The sequence below is a fragment of the Zootoca vivipara genome, chromosome 6 (assembly GCF_963506605.1).
Source record: "Zootoca vivipara chromosome 6, rZooViv1.1, whole genome shotgun sequence".
Classification (NCBI taxonomy): domain Eukaryota; kingdom Metazoa; phylum Chordata; class Lepidosauria; order Squamata; family Lacertidae; genus Zootoca; species Zootoca vivipara.
In genome coordinates this window covers 85,284,730-85,304,370 of record NC_083281.1, presented here as the reverse complement: position 1 = coordinate 85,304,370, position 19,641 = coordinate 85,284,730, and the positions used below count along the sequence as shown (strand labels likewise).

The following is a 19,641-nucleotide window of genomic DNA, read 5'->3' as shown; positions in this document are numbered from 1 at the left end:
CACACTCACCAGCCGCCCACTCTTGCCGCACAAACTGGCATACTTGAGCCAAGTCCTCATGTCCTCGTGGGGGTTAACGACAAGGGACCGGACCATAAGGATCCTCTGCCAGTCCTCAACGATCCGCTGGCAGCCCTAGAAAAAGAGCAGCACAGGCAGAGACCTCTTAAGTCCATGTATCTGTTGGTTTATTTCTTATTCCTGCTGTCCATGGAAATTAAAATAGGCAGTAGGCTTAAGGCAAACAAGAAGCAGCTGCACATGGTGCACCAGCAGCCTACGCAAGCCATTTCCAGTCAGTGCGATGGTAGCTATCTACACAAAGGGCCGTGGCTCAGTAGTAAAGCATCTGTTTTGCATGCAAAAGGTCCCGGGTTCAATCCCCAATGGCATCTCCAGGGTAAGGCTGGGAAAGACTTCCTGCCTGATACCCTGGAGAGGGTCTGCCAGTCAGTGCAGGGAATACTGAACTAGATGAGCCAAAGGCCTGGCTCAGTACAAGGAAGCTTCCTCTGCTCCTAAACCTTTGTATAAGAGGATAAGTCAATTGGTAGCTACGAGCTGTAACAGGCAGCGGAGTCATGTCCACGAACAACATCATCTTATGAGATTTGCTGAACTCTCTAGCTCAGAGGACGCTTTGCCCTGTTTCTGCTAACACCAGGCATTGGCCCTGCTTCCCTTTCTAGGTCTTTAAAAAGGGCTCACTCTGCTGCTACTATCTAGCAGGGAACCTGCAATCTTGCAGATGTAGCTGGACTACAAATTCTCATCACCCCTGACCAGTGGCCATGCTGACTGGGGCTGATGGGAGTCAGAGTCCAACAACTTCCGGCCACAGCTTCCCCAGCCCTGCTGCAAGGATAGGAGGTTGACTTATTCCAAGGCAGGACACTGGTCCATCTAGCTTGGTCTTGTCAACACCGACTGGCAGCAGCTCTCCAGGGCTGTTGGGTGGGGTGGGGGTGGGGACATTCCCAGGCCAACATGGTGGTGCTGGGGATTGAACAGGGGGCCTTCTGTATCCAAAGCAGGTGCTCTGCCACTGATCTATTTCCCTTGCTTTGATAGGTGAAAACAGAAGCAGACATACTTCATTCCCGCTTTGTTCTTGCTGTTCAATAAGTTACTAATTTTCGTAACTTGACACTGAAATTATTTTGTATTATGCATTTTTTTATTATGTTGGACTGCTTTTATGTGGATAGTGGTATTGAGTGGTCTTTTGTCATGCTTTGAGCATAACATATAGAGCAGGGGTCAGCAAACTTTTTCAGCAGGGGCTGGTCCACTGTCCCTCAGACCTTGTGGGGGGGGCAGACTATATTTGGGGGGAAAAATGTACGAATTCCTATGCCCCACAAATAACCCAGAGATGCATTTTAAATAAAAGGACACATTCTATTCATGTAAAAACGCGCTGATTCCCGGACCATCCGCGGGCGGATTTAGAAGGTGTTTGGGCATGCTACCCATGATATAGAGGAAAGTGATAAAGTAAACCATAACCATGGCACGATGGAAGAAGAAAAATGGATCAGGAGGAAGAAATACACAAACGCGGGTACAAATTCTTAGCTACCAGTTGTTCTAATGACCAGCTGGAAATGCAAAAAGGGACACAGAGGGAGAGACCAATGTGTTTTCCTTGACCCATTTACCCTTGTGGCCCTGAACAGAAAAAAGGCTGTCTTAGGGGAGACAGGGAAGGAAGAAGAAAACAAAGACTGCTGTATGTTGCAGTTAGTAGAGAATATCTAACCTATTGTGGGGAGGAGTCTGTTCCAAACAAGTGGCTAGTGCTCCTCCTAATGCTAAACAAAGACACCTTTTCCTAAAGAGAAAACGTCACTGCTTCATTGCATCAAGCAATATGCATTTAATTATCGCAGTTTGCACACCACTCCATCCTGTACATGCTGCTAAACTCCAGTCCTTGGGGACTGTAAATAGTAGTCAGCTCCAGGAGCCGGCCAGGTTCTCCAGTGTTAACAATGTTCGTTAATGGAAAAAAGGGGGAGGCAATTTGGAGAGGAGGAACGATCAACCCCCAGTAAAAGGAACAGATTTGAAAACATAAAGTAGTAACGTCTGTGTCCTCCTAAATCCCTTTCAAAACAACAAGACAGGAGTCTGACTGAATTTCTGAAAAAGCACGTAACATGTTATTTTGAGTTCCAACAACAATTTGTTCCTGCATCAAAAAGGAAGAAAAACAAGGAGAGAAAAAGGGTGTGTGTGTGTGCACGCACGCGAACACATTCCCTACACAGATATTTTTGCATTTCTGCTTTGGTTGCTGTTCTCCCTGCCTAGTGTTGGTGTTTTCCTGCTGCCTCGCTGACCTGGCCATCCCTTTGAATTGGGCTGCCTTGTTGCCAGGAGAGGCATCTCCCTCTCACCTACCTGTGCTGAGTGCCACAGCAGCTCAATGCCCACTGCCATGGTGGAGACAGAAGAAAAGCCTGAGTCAAATTGGAGAAGTCCATGCCAGCTTTGAACAACAGTTGGAGGGGTGGGATGGGAAAAGACCTCTTAGTGGCACAGCATCAGCCTTGCATGTAGAAGCTCCCAGGTTCAATCCCCAGTACCTACAAGTTTAGGGCTAGGAATGTCTTCTGTCTGAAACGATGGGGAGCCACTGCCAGTCAGTGTAGACAGCACTAAGGTACATGGACCAATGGTCTGGCTCAGTATAGGCAGCTTCCGATGTAACCAATGAGAAATTTAGAGGGAACCAGAGCCCATCTGGGCTTTTCCTATCTTCCACAAATGGTGGCAATTTGCACCAAATGAAAACAAGAGTTTACATCTGCAAGAGTTTACTTCTACTGTAGACCTTGCATTCAAAACAGAATATTAAACATTGGTTAGAAAGACTGGAGAGGTTTTCCTGCTCTGGAGAAACAGAGAGAGTACGGTGCCTTTATTAGATAGCCAGGTATGCCATCTCACATCCAAATTAAGTAGGAAATCTAAAGCTCCCTGAGGTCCACATAAAGTGGGCCTTTTTGTATTTGTTAGGAAGATGCTGTAAAAACATACAAGAACTCAGTGTCCTGTTTTTTCTTTCTCCCTTACTTTTCAAGGTCTATAAACAGTTGCAATTGCAGACTTCACCCACCCCGTTGCTCCGGGCTATTCCTCCTGGGCGGAATGTTCTCTGAGACTTTCCAGACAGGAATGCAATCTTGGAGGCAAAGAGCTTTGTCACAGCTTCCCAAATGGCACAGGGAAAGAGAGGGGGGCGGGCGGGCGAAAAGCAAGCCGTTGGCAGCAACAGGTAAACAGCTTCTTGCGCCGCACGGAAGCACATGCAGGAACAACAGGAAGGAGAGCGCCACGGTGGAAAAAATTCTTCCTCTGGGTGGGTGCTGGAGTTAATATGGGATAGCAGCCACTGGCTATCAAGCTGCAAGCCCACATCTACTCCAAGGTATGGAGGATGGATGGATGGAAGGAAGCTAAGATTCAGGGAAGCTAGAGAGTTTGGTGTCTGCTGATATGGCTACTGCTCTAGGTACTCTACCTATCTCCAACTTTCCTCCAAGGGGACTCAAGGTGGTTTACATGATTCCCCATTTTATCCTCACAACAACCCTGTAAAGTAGGTTAGGTATGAGAGTGACTGGCTCAAGGTCAGTCAGTGAGCTTCATGCCAGAATGTGGATTTGAACCCTGGTCTCCTAGATCCAAGCCCAGCACTCAGTTATTGCTACACCATACTGGTGTTATAAACTTTCTGCAGTGTCTTTACCTGGAGTCTCTCCCACCAGATCTGGCGAATGATCTCACGTCGCTCCGGTACAAGTTTATACTGGATGACTTCTTCCAGCTCCGAAAGCATCTGGCAGGATACCATCGCCTAAAGGAAACAGCCAATCACATTCCATCCCAATCACCGCTGCGCCGGAACAATTCCCAAACAGAGGGTCATCACCCGAGGCCAGGAGCAAAGTACTCACCCCGTAGGCACGGCTGTAACTCTCTCCTGCCATAGCTGTCAGCTCAGCATCTAACAGATCTCGGGCTTTGTCAATACACTGATGGAGGAAAAGAAAGGAAGGGTCTAATAAGGCGATGGAGACTTTGAAAACATAGTACAATAAGCTTAAAGTAAAGACAAAAGACGAAGTCAACAGTGGAGCGGTTGTTGCACTTCAGTTACGAAGCAAAAAATGACTATGTACATCTAGAACTTTGTTTCCTTCACTCGTTCAGGATAGTGGCGCTTTTTCAAGATCTTGTGGACTGGCCAGGGTCTTTCCTGGGTTGTCCATTATTATTGGCTCCTTCCTGTTCCTGCCTGTTGCTCTAGAACAGATACCTTGCCCTGCTTTGTACACAGCCCCCATGCTTGCATTTCCTTCAAAGTACTGACAGTGACTCCATACACCCAGGAACATAAAAGCTGAGTCATGCTTGAAGAGGGGCTGTAGCTCAGTAGCAGAGCACCTGTCTTGCATATAGAATCCCAGAATCCTCAGCATTTCCAATTCAGTGTTCTCAGACCCTCTGCCTGAGACCCTGGAGTCACACCAACTATCAAGAGGTGTACCAGCTGGAAAGCTTCCCAGAATGTCAGCCAGGATCTGGCCAAGGGGCATCTACAAGGACCAATCCTTGACAGCAGTGGTGGAGAACCTATGGTCCTCCAGATGCTGCTGGAATACATCTCCCATATTCCCTGATTATTGGCCCTGCTGGCTGATGCTGATGGGACCTGGAGTCCCAACAACAACTGGATGACCAGAGTCCCACCCCGCTTATGTAATTTATATTACATTTTTTCATGTTGTAAGCTGCCTTGAGCCTGGCTTTAACTATGAAAAGGTGGCATACAAATAAAATGGTGCCTGTATGATGTATGCTTGAAAGTGCACTGCCTACTATGACCTAGACACATCCCATAATTTTTCTCCAGTAGGTTTTGAGGTTCTATGTGTGCCAGAGCTTCTCTTTCACATTTTACAGGCTATGCACAAAGAGAAGTCCAAAACATTGGGTGTCGTGCCATGTATTATATAATCTTTCCTCCACAGTTTTCCCTCTTCCCCCACCCCCTTCCCAGAATGTGAAAAAGGTTAATTACAGAGGCCTTAGCTCTTTCAAACGCCTGGCTGAATTTTCTTGTGCACATCAATAGAGACAGACAGATTCTGACAGGGCTGATTTGGATTATTTTCTTTCTTTCTTAAAAAGGAATTCATCCTACAACTTCAGCTCTGAATTCAGGGTGGGGCAGGATGGATGTAGCCCCCTCCATCCCAAAATAATAATACAAGATCCGCCCCCCCCCCCCCCAAATTAACAATGTATTTCACATCCACAAAGACAACATAAGTTGAATCCTCAACAGAAGCATAGGAATATCCATGCAGGATTAGACCAAAGACCAGTTTGCAAATTGCTGCTTGCCTGGATGGCGGGTAAGACTTGCCATATAGGGACACTTTACAAAAGTGCCTGATCAACAGCCATTTTAGTCTGTTACAGCATGGTCCTCTGGCACCATAAAGCCTGAAGATTTCTTGTGTCCTAGAGCAGCCTCCCCCAACTTGGTGCCCTTCAGATATTTTGAGCTACAACTCCCATCAACCCCAGCCAGCATAGCATGAATTACCATGGTCAGATCCCAACATGGGCTGCCGAGGGAGGGTCCCCTTGTGTAGGAGGCCCACCAGAGGGCATTTTGCCAGGGATCCCCTCAAACAGGAGCTTTCCCTGCTGCCCTGCCCAGTTGCTGCTCTTCAAACCACAGGCTTCAAAACGGGTGATGGTAAAAAGGTTCACAGTGTACCTGCTGAGCCAATGAAAAGAGGTCCTGATGCAAGGCGAGCACAGCCCGATAGAAGGCGCCATCGTGGGTATCCCTTGGGATCATACAGGTGTACTCCTCCATGCTATCCCACTGACCTGCAGAGACAGACACAACCTGCATAAGCAGTAAGAGTTGGGAGGCATGCAGTGGGACGTGCTCATCCAGCCCCTCTAATCTACTTGAAGAAAGGGATTACTGTAATCCCTATACCGGGGGTAGCCAACATGGCGCCCTCCAGATGTTCCTGGACCACAACTCCCATCATCCCTGGCCACAGTCTGTGGCTGTTAGGAGTTGTAGTTGAAAATGTTTGAAGGGCTACGTCTATAGATATAGCTGCCCCATGGCACCCCTGAAAGAAATGAGCTTAAACCTACTAAAAGGAAGAAAATCCGATGGCCTCCCTATATCCACTGCAGAACTGCTTCTCCTATGTGGAAAATGCACCACCAGCATTCAACAAATCATTTGCCACCCCATGTCTACCTGTGCTGGACATTCCTCTGTGAAACAGCATTTTAGAGGGACTGTCTGTTCTAGGGCTTAGATTAGACACTTGGCAAAACTTCCCACTCCACCCCTAATATATGTGTGTGTGTGCATACATACATGCATACATATGCATGCAGGGAAGAGAAGGACAGTCTTAAGGCTGGGACTTACCTAAACCCCATGCAGCTGCTGCCGCCATTCTTGCCATTTTCGCCTGGGTTTCATCATTCACCAAGGTCCACTTCTCACAACACTGCTGGTGAAGTTGTCCCCTTGGAAGAAGAAGAAAAAAAGCAAAGATGCAAAAGGTACAGTTTGATGAAAATCCTCCTCCCTGCTTTTATTTAAAATGTGCATTTTATACTGCCTTTCCATTAAGGAAACTGTATTCAGTATTTGTGAAAAAATAAACCCCAAACTGCAGTTTGCTGATGATACTGGAATACTATTCATACTCTCTCAGAAGCCCCATTGAGATCAGTTGGATTTACTGGGTTGTAGCCAGCCAAATTTTACTCAGAAGACCCATTAAATTAATTGACCAAAGTTAGTCATGTTCATGAATTTGAATGGGTCTATCCCATAGCTGCCAAGTTATCCCTTTTTTAAAGGGATTTTCCCTTATGCTGAATAGGCTTCCTTGCGAGAAAAGGGAAAACTTGGCAGCTATGGTCTATCCTGTGTAGGACGAATCCTGGAGACAACTCCTTCCAAGGGAATTGAGGATAAGGTTGTAACCTAAAAGTGTCATTAAAAACACACACCCATGAAAGCAGTCTTTAAATGCACACACACACACTTCAACAAGACAGTGTTAAAAAGCAAATAAAACCACATGCAGAAAAGTTGGCAGCTAATGAGCAACAACACTGATTTAAAGTGAAAACGGATCAAAACAGCAGCAGCATGAAACAAAAGGGCTGGGAGGACACAAGAGACTTCACTGGGAGCCTTAAAAGATAGTAAAAACAAGGGTGGCAGGCAGGTGATTCTCAAATTCTGCTGCGGTACTTTGCCACAGTTTATTTTTAAAAAATTAATTTTTTTTATATTTATATTTCCGTGGGTCTAATCTATGTATGACTTAGCTGGATACAGACTCCCTTCAGGTATTTGGGTCTTAAGCTGCTCTGTTAAGTACTAATGCTATTTCCTCCTCTTTACTGGTTTCATTTGTCAGATTTGTACTCATTTTAATTGAATTTGATGGCTCTTTTAATATGATGTTAGCTGACCTTTAGGCACCAAAGCTGCATTCCACAATGGCTATGTCCTACCTACAATGTCAGTTGCTAGGAACTACAAGTGGGGAGACTGCTCTTGCTCTCAAATCCTGCTTCCAGGCTCAGAGGCATCTATAGGTAGTTTGCCCCTTGAGAACCAAATGCTGGACTAGAATGTGCCAATGACCTGATTCAGCTGGCAGAGCTTCTTTTGTTCTTAAACATTGTTTAAGAACAAATGCAGCCAATGCATTTGCCACCCCATGTCGAAATGCATGTCTAAATAGCCAATGCAGCCTATCTTCTCACTCCCCCCAAAGTCACCTGGCTCTCCCCCCCCTTTCTGCCACCCTAGCCACCCAGGATACAAAAAGATGGGAACATCAGGTACAGGTTGTGCTGCTTTGGGTAATTCTGTGCAGCCCCCTTGGTCTGCGGAGTGACTTCAATCGACAGGCATCTTCCCCTGCCCTTTCCCACTCCCCGTGTGCCATCAACCTGGGTTCACGTCAGGACCCATCAAAACAGAGAGGTTCAATGACATGAGGCGTGCAGCGATTTAGGCAGGACTGGCTTGGATTTGCTGAACCCTCCAGGTTGAATGGCACAGTATGTCATGCAGGTTCTGTCTTTTCCAATTAGGCTCCAAAAAAAGCACATTCCCTTTTTCTCTTACACACACACACACATGCACATTGAGTGTGCATGCTGCAGATCCCTGCTAGGGATAAAGACTCCTCACTTCACAAAGGGTCTTGATTCACGCAAGCCTGCAAAAAGCAAACTACTCACATCTCCCACCCTCCTTTGGAAGGGAAGTCATTTTGCAAACTCTTATATGGGCTAATGGGCAGGTACCTTATTTTAAATAGTATACTCCCACTTCCCAGCAAAAAAATTCAAAGTAGTTGAAACAAGGGGAGGGGGAATCAATATATATATATATATATATATATATATATATATATATATATATATATATATATAAGTCATTAATTAGAACCATGGAAAGAGTTGTAACTCAGTGGATGAGCACATGCTTCGCATACCAAATGTCTGTTTTTGTTTCCCATAGGACCCACATCCCCAAACTTCGGTCCTCCAGATGTTTTGGACTATAATTCCCATCTTTCCCGACCACTGGTCCTGTTAGCTAGGGATCATGGGAGTTGTAGGCCAAAACATCTGGAGGGCCGCAGTTTGGGGATGCCTGCCATAGGAGCTTAGGAAGCTGGCTTATTCTGAGGCGGACAACTGGGTACCTCTAGTTCAGAACTGCTTACTCTGACTGGCAGTAGCTCTCAGGCTTTTAGACAGGTGTCTCCTGCAGCTCTGCCTGGAGATACCTGAGGATTGAACATGGGACCTTCTGCACACAAAGCAGATGCTCTACAACTGAGCATGGTTCTGAATAAAGTTACAGATTAATAGGAAGTTGCCTTGTAACAAATCAGATAATTGGTCCGCTTAGCTCAGCTTTGTCTATGCTGACTGGCAGCAGCTCTCTAGACTTCTGACAGAGGACCAATACCACTCCTACCTGGAGACACCATGGATTGAACGTTTGCCAATGAGATGCTCTTTATATATGTATTATTGCATCTGTAACTCACTTTCCCCTTATATTGCTCAAAGTGCCATACACAGGTTACCCCTTCTTCATATTATTCTCACAATAACCTTGTGGTAGGTTAGTTTGAGAAACAGCCCCCCAATGTGCACCTGCAACTAGGGATTTTAACACAGCTCCTTGTCTGACACTCTTAACCACACCACACTGGCTCTTCTTACCATTCCCCCAGGGCTTCCAGGCAGCGCATGCGCCCCAGCATCAGTTCTGGGTCATCCTTGTTTGTATCCATCTTTTTGTCATAGGCCACCAGAGCATCTTCCCATTCATGAAGTTTCTCATACCAGGTTGCTTGAATTTCCTATAAAAGTGGGGAAGGCGGGAAGAGAGGGTAGACAAAACAGCAAATTTTAGTGTGGGAAAGTGGCAGGAGTAAAGAAGAAGACCCAAGAGACACAAGTCTCATATGCTTTCATGTCTCATCTCACACGAGGTCTATAGTTATGCCATTAGCATTATGGGAGGAAACGCTTTGTGTAAGCAGCACTGGGGAGATGTTTGCAGAAAGGAAGGGGGAAAATAAAAACCTAGGAGTTGTATCCAATGCTAGTCTGCATTAGAGTAGGCCCATTTAAGTGAATGGACATGACTACCCTGGGTTCATTAATTTCAACAGATCTACTCTTTTTAAAATGTTGTTATATGTTTATTTTTAATAAGACACGACATACAACAACAGATGCTAAAAAGTAAAGGGGGTACCTAGAATTGAACATGGCAGAACAAATATCCATACCAAAAATCAAGTATAACAGACCACTATCACAAGGTTCCAACTAACACAAATTAATTTACATTACCCCGCACCAGTCAATCTACTCTGAGCAGGGCTCAGTTGGATATAAAGGTAAAAGGTAAAGGAGCCCTGGACAGTTAAGTCCAGTCAAAGGCAACTATGGGGTTGTGGTGCTCATCTTGCTTTCAGGCCAAGGGAGCCACCTTTTGTCCACAGACAGCTTTCTGGGTCATGTGGCCAGCAGGACTAGACCACTTCTGGCACAACAGAACATCGTGATGGAAACCAGAGCGCATGGAAACGCTGTTTACCTTCCTGCCACAACGGTACCTATTTATCTACATGCACTGGTGTGCTTTCGAACTGCTAGGTTGGCAGGAGCTGGGACAGAGTTATGAGAGCTCACTCCGTCACGGGGATTCAAACCACTGATCTACTGACCGGCAAGCCCAAGAGGCTCAGTGGTTTAGACCACAGCACCACCCATGTCCCTAGTCAGTTGGATATAGCCCTAGGTAAATGGATGAAAAATAAATGGATGAATAATAATCAGACCATTGGTCCATCTAGCCTAATATGACTGGCTGGTTTGCCTGGGTCATGTGAGGAAGGGCAGCTGTGTGCCTGTGTGCCTGTGTCTGTGTTTCCACGTGCGAGTGTGGGGTGGGCCAAAGTCACTGCTGGCATGTGGCCCCCAGCTAGCCAAGGATGTATGTGGCTCTTGGCTCCCTCCCCTTAAAAGCTAGCTATCCCTTTTTGAGCATCAGTGAACACCACTGGGAGACCAAAGGACAGAAGTAGAGCCTCCCTTGCAACCATTGATGGCTGGTGCCCACTTTCTGGTAGGGCAGAAGGCAGAGACACCAGCAGGCGGTGAAGCCAGAGCCAATGGCAGGCAGAGTCAACTCATTCTAGTTTTGCCCACCCCCTTCTCCTGCCAGCTGAGTCCTGCAAGGGCAACACTGAGACTAAGGAAGAGGAGGAAGCTGTCAGGCAGGGCTGGTTGTAAGTAAGAAGGAAGGCAGGTGGGGGCTGGCTGAGGTTGGTGGGGCAACGTCCCCTTTGCCCTAACAGAGCCAGCCTCCACTGCCTGCTGTGCCGTCAGCTTCAAGCCTAAGTAGCATCAACACATATAAACAAGAGCAGCAGGGAATGAAGTTTGGAACAGCCCAGCAGTCGGCCAGCCTACAAGCATGTGGGGCATTGTACAGCAGTAAGGGAAAGGATTGTTGTTGTTGTTTAGTCGTGTCCGACTCTTCGTGACCCCATGGACCAGAGCACGCTAGGCACTCCTGTCTTCCACTGCCTCCCGCAGTTTGGTCAGACTCATGTTGGTAGCATTGAGAACATTGTTCTTATTACTGGCCTTAGCAGTCCAGATTTTCTGAAGATGAGCAGTAAAAAAGAACAAAAGTGCCGGCCAGCGATAGTTTTCAAATTCCCAACACTTTCACCAGCCACTCATTTCTTTAAGGATTTTCAAGGGATTAAAAGGGGGAAAAGAGGGGGAGGGGACAGCTACCACTTGGATTTCTTTGGGATTTTTTTGCTTCCCGCAACCCCTGCCTTCCCGCCCGCCCCAACATGGGCTCTAGGCCAATGTTCTTTTCTGCTCAGCCCTTGGCAGTTCTTGCTGCGACGTTATGCCAAGCAGTGGATTCTTTGAGGGCCCTGCAGGCAGGATAAAGCTGCACACACACACACAACACATGTCACACTTCAGTGCCCCTCCACGTGAGACATTGCAGGTCTGGCCTCTGGGGCTCCACAGGCAGATCATTTCAAAACAGGCGAGGATGCAGAGCTTGCTGATGTGATCAGGGGATTATGGGTTCTACTCATAGGCAGATAGAAAGCTGCCTCATACCAAAGTCAGACTATGAATCTGCCTGCACTGACTGGCAGTGGGTCTTCAGCATTTCAGGCAAGGGTCTCCTCCTCCCCCCAAAATCCCTATCTGAAGATGCCAGGGAACCTTTTGGATGCAAAGCAGATGCTCTAGTCTGAACCCTACTCTAAAACAGTGGTTCTTAACATTTTTGGGGTCATAGACCCCGTTGGATATCTAATGGAAGCTATAGAACCCCTCCCCAAAAGAAACAGGAAGGAAATGCTGGGGGGGGGGAGGGAATCATATTTTTACACTTTCTAAAGTTCATGGATCCCCAAAGCCTGTGATCCTAGGAATCCAAGGATCACAGGTAAAGAACCTCTGCTCTAAAAGTAAGATTCTGGTCCTCAAGGTTATGGATAAAGGGCTAGCCTAGGAAGCTGCTTTATACTAAGTCAGAAAAAAATGTGTCCCTCTAGCTCAGTACAGTGGTACCTCAGGTTACAGACACTTCAGGTTACAGACTCCACTAACCCAGAAATAGTACCTTGGGTTAAGAACTTTGCTTCAGGATGAGAACAGAAATTGTGTGGCAGCGGTGCGGCAGTAGCAGGAGGCCCCATTAGCTAAAGTGGTACCTCAGGTTAAGAAAAGTTTCAGGTTAAGAACAGACCTCCAGAATGAATTAAGTTATTAACCCGAGTTACCACTGTACGGTCTACATGGACCGGTAGCAGCTCTTTCTGCCTGGGGATGCCATTGGGGATTGAACCTGGATCTTCTGCAAGCTGAACAGATATTCTACCATGGAGCTCTGGTCCTCTTCCTCCTTATGAAAACAGGGAGATGGGGAATTAAGAGGCTACTCACCAGCTCCCCAAAGTGTTTCATGGCATATTCCAGCACCCCGGCTGCTGCCTCTGGTTGCTGCAGTTTATTGTTAATACTGGAAAGAGGTAAGTGGGAATAAAAAGTCATTTAGGGCAGATCCTAGTGTTTTATTTAAGTATTTATATTCCACTTTTCCAGCTTCCACAAACAATAATTTTTTGGGGAACAAGTTTAAACCAAACTAGTATAAATACATTTTAAAACAGCACCATAAACAATCATAGAATGGCAGTTTGCCCACTGCTACCAATCTTCCCCTTCTATATGTGCAATGACAGGAGAATATAGAGCAACCTTAGTCAACCTGGTACCCTTCATATATGGCTGGACTCCATCTCCCATCAGCTCCAATCAGGATAGTCAATGGTCAGAGATAATGGGAGCTATAGTCCAGCAACATCTGAAGGGCCACAGTCTCCCCATCCCTGCATTAAAATGGTAGGTGTGTGATGGGAGGCAGCATGCAACAGTAAAGGCAAGTGACAGTCTAGTTCAGGGATGGCAGAACTGTGGCCCTCAGGATGTTGTGGGACTTGAGTTCCTATCAGCCCCAACCAGCATGGTCAATGATCAGGGTTGATGGGAGTTGCAGACCCACAACACCTGGGGATGGCACAATTGTCATTGTGCAAGTCACATCAGTCATTTATGCAGAGAACTGATGCAGTTGCTAATCTGGTGGAAAGTGGATACTGTAGATGAGAAGCCGGTACCATCTGTTAAAAAAAAAAAAAGACAGAAAAGAAAGAAAAAAGGCTAGCATTGCCCATTTCCTAAGCAGGGTTCTTCCACACACCTTTGCTGTAGTTACTGTTCTCAGCCACCAAGCCTTCCATTCCCCCAAACAGCTGCTGCCACCGCCACATGATTTTAGGTTTGAACAAGATTTAGCAGAGAGTTGGCAGCAGGGGACTTCAGCTGAGGCTCACATGTCTATTGCATGTCATTGTTTTAATTTCCTCTAGGCTGCGTTCCCTTAAGCTAGGACTTCCTACCTGCGGCCTATTCCTCCTCTTGAACATCCACATATTCAAGGGCTTTATGGGCATCAAAACTCCAGTCATAACCATTATTTTTTTTATAAAAAAAACAACAACATTGGTGGAAGTCCCACTCCCTTTAGAAAGGCTAATAATCCCTCAAAAGAATTAGAGGTTTTAAGTGCCCTTAAGACAGATCTCTTAAGGACTGAAGAAGAAATAAACATTTTATATTAAACAGCTGCCTCTCCCACTTCAGCCCTGCAGTTTGCTACTCTCTTGAAGAAGCATCAACTGTCCCCTTTCTGCAAAAGGTGGGGCAGAAATGCCCAGCGAATTTAGGGGGCAGGATCAGGAAGCAAAGCGGCAGCAGTAAAAGTAAACGTCTAATGAATTTTGGACCTCTCACGTCCTTCATCGGGGAGTTTCAAATACAGAAGTTCAATCTATGTATTATACTGTTTTCTTCTACTGAGAGAGACCAAGAGACTGAACTTCTGTATATGAAAAGACTTGATGAAGGGCCTAGGCGCATTTCTCCTCCTGTCCTTTTGTTTCCAGTTCCCCCAACAGTTGGGAGGCAGCAGTGCTTCTGAATACCAGCTGCTGGAAACCGCAGGAGGGGAGAATGCTCTTGTGCTTGAATCCTGCTTGTGGGCTTCCCATTTGGAGCATATGGATGGCCACTGGGAGAACAGGATGTTGGACTAGAAAGGCCACTGGCCTGATCCAGCAGGTTCTTCTTAGGTTCTTAGTGGTGAATAGCTTCACTTTATTTGTTTCCCTGGCTGGTGCATTCCTCTCCTCACCCTGCTGAACCCACTCTCCTTCCACTATCTGAGTTCACCAGTTTCTGGTACGGATGGCTGGATGCTCACATTCTTGCAGTTGATGCAGAAAACCAACAAAATAGCAAAGAGTTAACAACTACTCTCACTGAGGCTGATGGGAATTACAGTCTGGAGGGCACCAGGCTGGCAAAGAACCATATGCAAGGATGGAGTCACCCACAATTCTTGCATTGGAGTCTGTCAAAAAAAAAGAAAAGAAAATAACAACCCACCCCAAAACAAACCAGCACAAGATGTGCCGATGAGCTTCTCTTGGCAATGCTTGAGAACACTGCATTAACGCAGTAGAATAGCAACACCTCGTTGTCCTGTCTCCTGTCTGGAGAAAGCGTAGGCCAGGCTGGTACCCTCTGAGCCTAGCAGACCTACCCAGCTGAGTCCAGCGCTACAATCCCTTTGAAAGGATTCAAATTCATGCCGGGTTTTATGGGCTTCTGGAGAAAACCTGGCCGACTTATAAAAGGGCAGGCAGCAACACTCTGGCCACACACACTTGCTTTGTGTTGTGACGTTCTAGTTTTATAGGGTTGGCTGGGATTTCATGAAGCCCGCTTGATTGCAGCCTTTTGCCTACGCACTCTCCTTCATTGTAAGAGCAAATCGTAAGTGCTCAGAGTAAGTTTAGCTTTTCTAGGATACCGCACAAGGAAGAGAGAACCCTTTTTAGAGCCCTGCTAATACGTTCCCATTTAGACAAACTGCAGGCAATAGTCAGACAATAGTCAGACAGAACTGCAAAAGCTTATCACTCCTCTTGATTATAAGAACGTGTAGAATGGTAGCACAGCTCTTAAGAGGAACAGCGAGGAAGTCCTGGCGCAAATTTTATCTTAGTCATGAACCTTTTTCTAGAGCATCCTCTCTCAGGCTTCTCAACACGCACACGCACACATTTACAATATGGGACACATTTACATTTACATTGGAACACAGGAAGTATTGCAGGTCAGTATATTTGACAATGAAGTCCTGCTTCACCTATTCTGACCAGCTCTGGCTTCCCAGGGTTTCAGGCAGGATTTTGTCTGTCACATTGTACCTGATACAGTGGTGCCTCGCTTAACGAATGCCCTGCTTAATGAAATTTCCGCTTAACGAAAGGATTTTTCAAGCAGAGGTTGCCTCGCTAGACGAATTCATTTTACGAAAAATTTGTCTAGCGAATCGCGGTTTCCCATAGGAATGCATTGAAATTCAATTAATGCGTTCCTATGGGCAAAAAAAAAATCCAAAAAATCAATGCATTCCTATGGGATTCGCTAGACGAATTTTTCGTTATAAGAAAAGACCCGTGGAACGAATTAAATTCATCTAGCGAGGCACCACTGTACTTCTAACTGGAGTTAGAAGACTGAAACTAGGACCTTCTCCATACAAGGTACGGGGGCACCTTCTCTGAGCTATATCCCTTCACTCAAGATATAGGGCGCTGCGTTATACCAATACAGGCCTCTGGCCCAGCTAGCTCAATCCTGTCAACTCTGACAGAGGGCAGGGTCTCTTTCACTACTTGTTACCCAATCCTATTTGTGACCATGATCTTTTGTGAGATCCACAACTCTTGTCCTAAGCTATTACCCCATGTCTGGAGAAAGCGTGCTTAAAAAACAGACACGTTCATGGTCTGTTGACAGAATCAATCCGAGAAGCACCATGCAGGCATACACCAATGGTCTACGTGCCGAACAGGAATTCCTCATCACAATATTCTGGGACCAACCCACAAGTAAGGATCAGAGCTACTGCAAAATAGCGTCCTTTGGTTCTGTCCCTGTCAGACAGTCCAGAAGCACACCATGCCTCCTGACAGTACTAAATGTCACCAAGAGACTCACAGAACCAACAAGGTTAGATCCTGGTGAAGGTCAAGCCCCAATTATGAGAAGTTATACAGAGTTTTAAGCACTGGTGTAATAAAACCCTGGTTATCCATCCCCTGCAGCAGGCTATAAGTTTCCAAATCATCACCCAATTACTCGCTAGCACCAACATTATCCTTATCGACAAAATAGCAAGCCAGGATTCTGCCACCTCTGAGACAGAGGCTGGACTTGGGAGATAAACCTATGATGTTCTAGGGAGGGAATTAAGGACGCCCATGTCTTTCCTGCTCCTTGAGCAAGAGCGATTCATTGTAGTGCGTTGTAAAAGTGATAAATGGCCGTCACGGTCCCATTGGCAGGCAGAAACATCACTTCCTCTATGTCAGGCAGTTAATTACTTCCAACTTTATCTCTCTTGTCAACACCTACTGACAAATTGGCCATTATCCTTTCCCACCCTCTATCATAATTATGGTTGCTCTGTTGCTGCCACTTTCTAGCACTAACTTCTCTCTCCTTTCCACAGCTTGTCAAAAGGGAGAATGAGACAAGATGTTTTATACTTCAAAACAAAAGGCTGAGCGGGACCACACATATTCTTAAATCTTGGAAGAAGCACAAACGTTTCTTTTTTGAGAAAAAAAAAACCACCCCATCATTTTCAATTCCCTCTCCTCAAGAGAGCCGAATCTACTCGACAATAATGTTGATCCTTAAAATTTATCAGCTTGCAGACGGAGACTCAGATATATAACCTGCTGGGATCGTCTGTTTGAAATACAAACAGGAGCTGTGTAAGAGCATTTTGAAAGTGTTTGTGCTTGTGTGTGCATCCCAGACTTTATATTGGGGGGGGATCAAGACTTTGGGGAAGATGCTGACCCCCAGATGAACAGTCCTTGCCCTCCTGGCCTGGACATTGTCACCTGCTCAGCTCATGGATCTATTGTAACCTTGGGCAGGTGGAATGGGGAGAATAGTGCTTTCAGAGAAAGAAAGACAGAAAGAATCACCACTGACAAGGAGTTTCTGGTCTTCTGGATAGCCAGAATCTGCATAGCCAGAACTATCCAATTGTGTTACAACTACTGTGATTTTACACACATGAGCTTGTTTTTTTCCTCCCTCCCTCCTGTCTCTTTTTCCTTGTGTGCTGTGTCTTTGTAGACTGTGAGCCTTGGAACAGAGATTATCTATTTAAATCAAATTGATGAATAAATAATAAACAAATCATTTTTGACCATTGGATAACAGGGCTTGAAACTGGGTTGAAATGGATCATTAAGTTAGCCTTTGGGGCCCAGCCAACATCTGGGCAACTTGAGTTCTGCATAATAAAAAAGGTTATAAAACTACTTGCACGTTACATGTACCAGGGCATGGGTGGAAAACTGAATCTGGCTGGTGGGCAAGATTCTAATCTCCTCCCTGCCCTCATGGGGCCACTTACCTGCCAAATACCTGGGCTCATAATTACACCAGGTGACCAATTTTTTGCCTGTACAGATGTCACAAATGATGTCTGGTTTAGAGCAGGTAGGTGTGACTTGGCTCAGATGGTCCCGCAGGCCAAACAGAGCCGTCTGGTGGGCCTAATTGGGTCTGCAGGTCCCCCACCAAAGACAACAATAATTTATTCAAAGTATGAAAGATTTGTCATGTGTCTTTGTGTGTGTGTATGCATGTGCATGTGTGAAAGCAGCAGTTATTAGTGGCTTATTGACAGATTATGGAAGTTGTTTTATCATCAGTAACCGGAATGTGTGTTTTTGTAAGGAAGAGAGTCATTTAAAACAGATGGAAGTTCTCTTCTGAGGCTGGAAAAGAGCAGGGTCAGATGGGATACGAAAGAATATAGACTTTCCTAGAAGCCTGTGACTAACTGTTTAGACAACCAGCTTCCAATAAGAACTGTGACAGCACCTTTAAAAAACACACATATTTTTTTAAACTCAAGGGTAGCTTTTGCCACCTCCACAGGCAACTGGCAAAACACACTCTGGCCCCAAACCATCAAATTTGGACACTCAGACATCAACTTTTCAAATTCTTTAACATTCTTAAGGAATTACAATACTGTTTTCCAGTTACTGTTCAACAAATGGGAAGCATCAGAGAAAGAGAAAAATATTTTTAGGCTCATGCATATCACCAAGGGGCTAATATTCCTCTCAGACAGAACTACCACATGCTGTTGCTGCGATTCCCAACATTTGTTGGTAAGAAACAGGTGGATGTTTTTCCTCACTGACCGGCTGGCTCTGGAGAAATAATTCTCTCTGTTGATCATCTCAACAGAGCAATCCTAAGAGTGTTTACTCAAGAGGTAAATCCCACTGTGTTGAATATGGTTTATACGATGCAATTATTGGGTTTAGGGTTGCAGCCTAAGTCCTTGGGACTTTAAAATGGTTTAGGTAGATTGGCTACCAAAAGGCTGAAGTCCACAAATATGTAGAGGAGGCATGGGGAACCACAAGCTGCATTAACCTGCCATTTTCCCCAGACACCTGATCTCCAGAGCTAGGTTTCTCTCTTCCAGAGGGCAGCAGGAGGCTGAATAATGCATGTGTCCATTTGGGGGCTGATTCTCCAAAGCCTCAGCTTTTGACATATCAGTACCACCATGTGAAGTCTAAGAGCATATACACCAACCCATCATTCCGTCTCAGGGTTTGTGAATGTGAGGGGCAAGGGATATCGCGAAGCCCCTCCCCTCCTGAGTTCCAGCCCAGCCCCGAGCAGAGGGAAAGCTCCAGCTCAAGTGGGGAAACAGGAAGTGGTGTCCAAGGCTCTGGCAGGGTAGAAGAGCCATCGTCCCAGGTGGGACAGGAAGGGGGAAGGAAGGGGGGCAGACCAGTCCCCCCAACTCCGGAACTGCGCAGAAAGCGTCGGGGGAAGAGGATGGGTCTCCCCAAGTTGTTATGCTGGCGCAAGACGCGCCAAAAGCCACTTGGAGGTTCTGATTCAAGCTGAACAGATATGTCTTTGTAAATAGCACTGCCATCAGCACTGTAAATACTCAGCACCAATAAAAGATAAAATGCAGAGCTGTGTAGAGTCGTTACTCTGAAGTAGCCTACTCCGGCCACCGTGACAGTGAATGTGAATTTTAGCTTTGTAGTATAGGCCAGTTTTTACACCCCTCCCTCTTTCTATTCTCCATCCAGGCAAACAAGAGGGACACATTCTAGTTAGGCATAAGCATCTGGGGATGGTGAAGGTACAGCTGCGGAAGGGTTGTAACCTGGGGAAGAGTCCAGAGGGCCAAATAAAGAGGGCTGGAGAGCCACATTTGGCTCCTTCACACCCCTGCATAAGGGTTTCATGGCCAATTCAGTTTGCAAGCATGCCCTCCATGCA

General features: G+C 46.0%; 1 protein-coding gene across 5 annotated transcripts in view; it reads right to left on the bottom strand.

Moving 5' to 3' along the window:
- The window catches only part of MTOR (mechanistic target of rapamycin kinase), a 99,552-nt gene that overhangs the window by 19,242 nt on the left and 60,669 nt on the right, over positions 1 to 19,641 (bottom strand). For all 5 annotated transcript variants that reach the window (XM_060276244.1, XM_060276247.1, XM_060276246.1 and 2 more), the window contains 7 exons: positions 12,604 to 12,679; positions 9,328 to 9,467; positions 6,485 to 6,585; positions 5,801 to 5,916; positions 3,966 to 4,043; positions 3,758 to 3,865; positions 10 to 135 (listed from right to left, as the gene is read on the bottom strand). In XM_060276244.1, the coding sequence (XP_060132227.1) occupies positions 10 to 135; positions 3,758 to 3,865; positions 3,966 to 4,043; positions 5,801 to 5,916; positions 6,485 to 6,585; positions 9,328 to 9,467; positions 12,604 to 12,679 (745 nt within the window). The remainder of the gene's footprint in view (positions 1 to 9; positions 136 to 3,757; positions 3,866 to 3,965; positions 4,044 to 5,800; positions 5,917 to 6,484; positions 6,586 to 9,327; positions 9,468 to 12,603; positions 12,680 to 19,641) is intronic.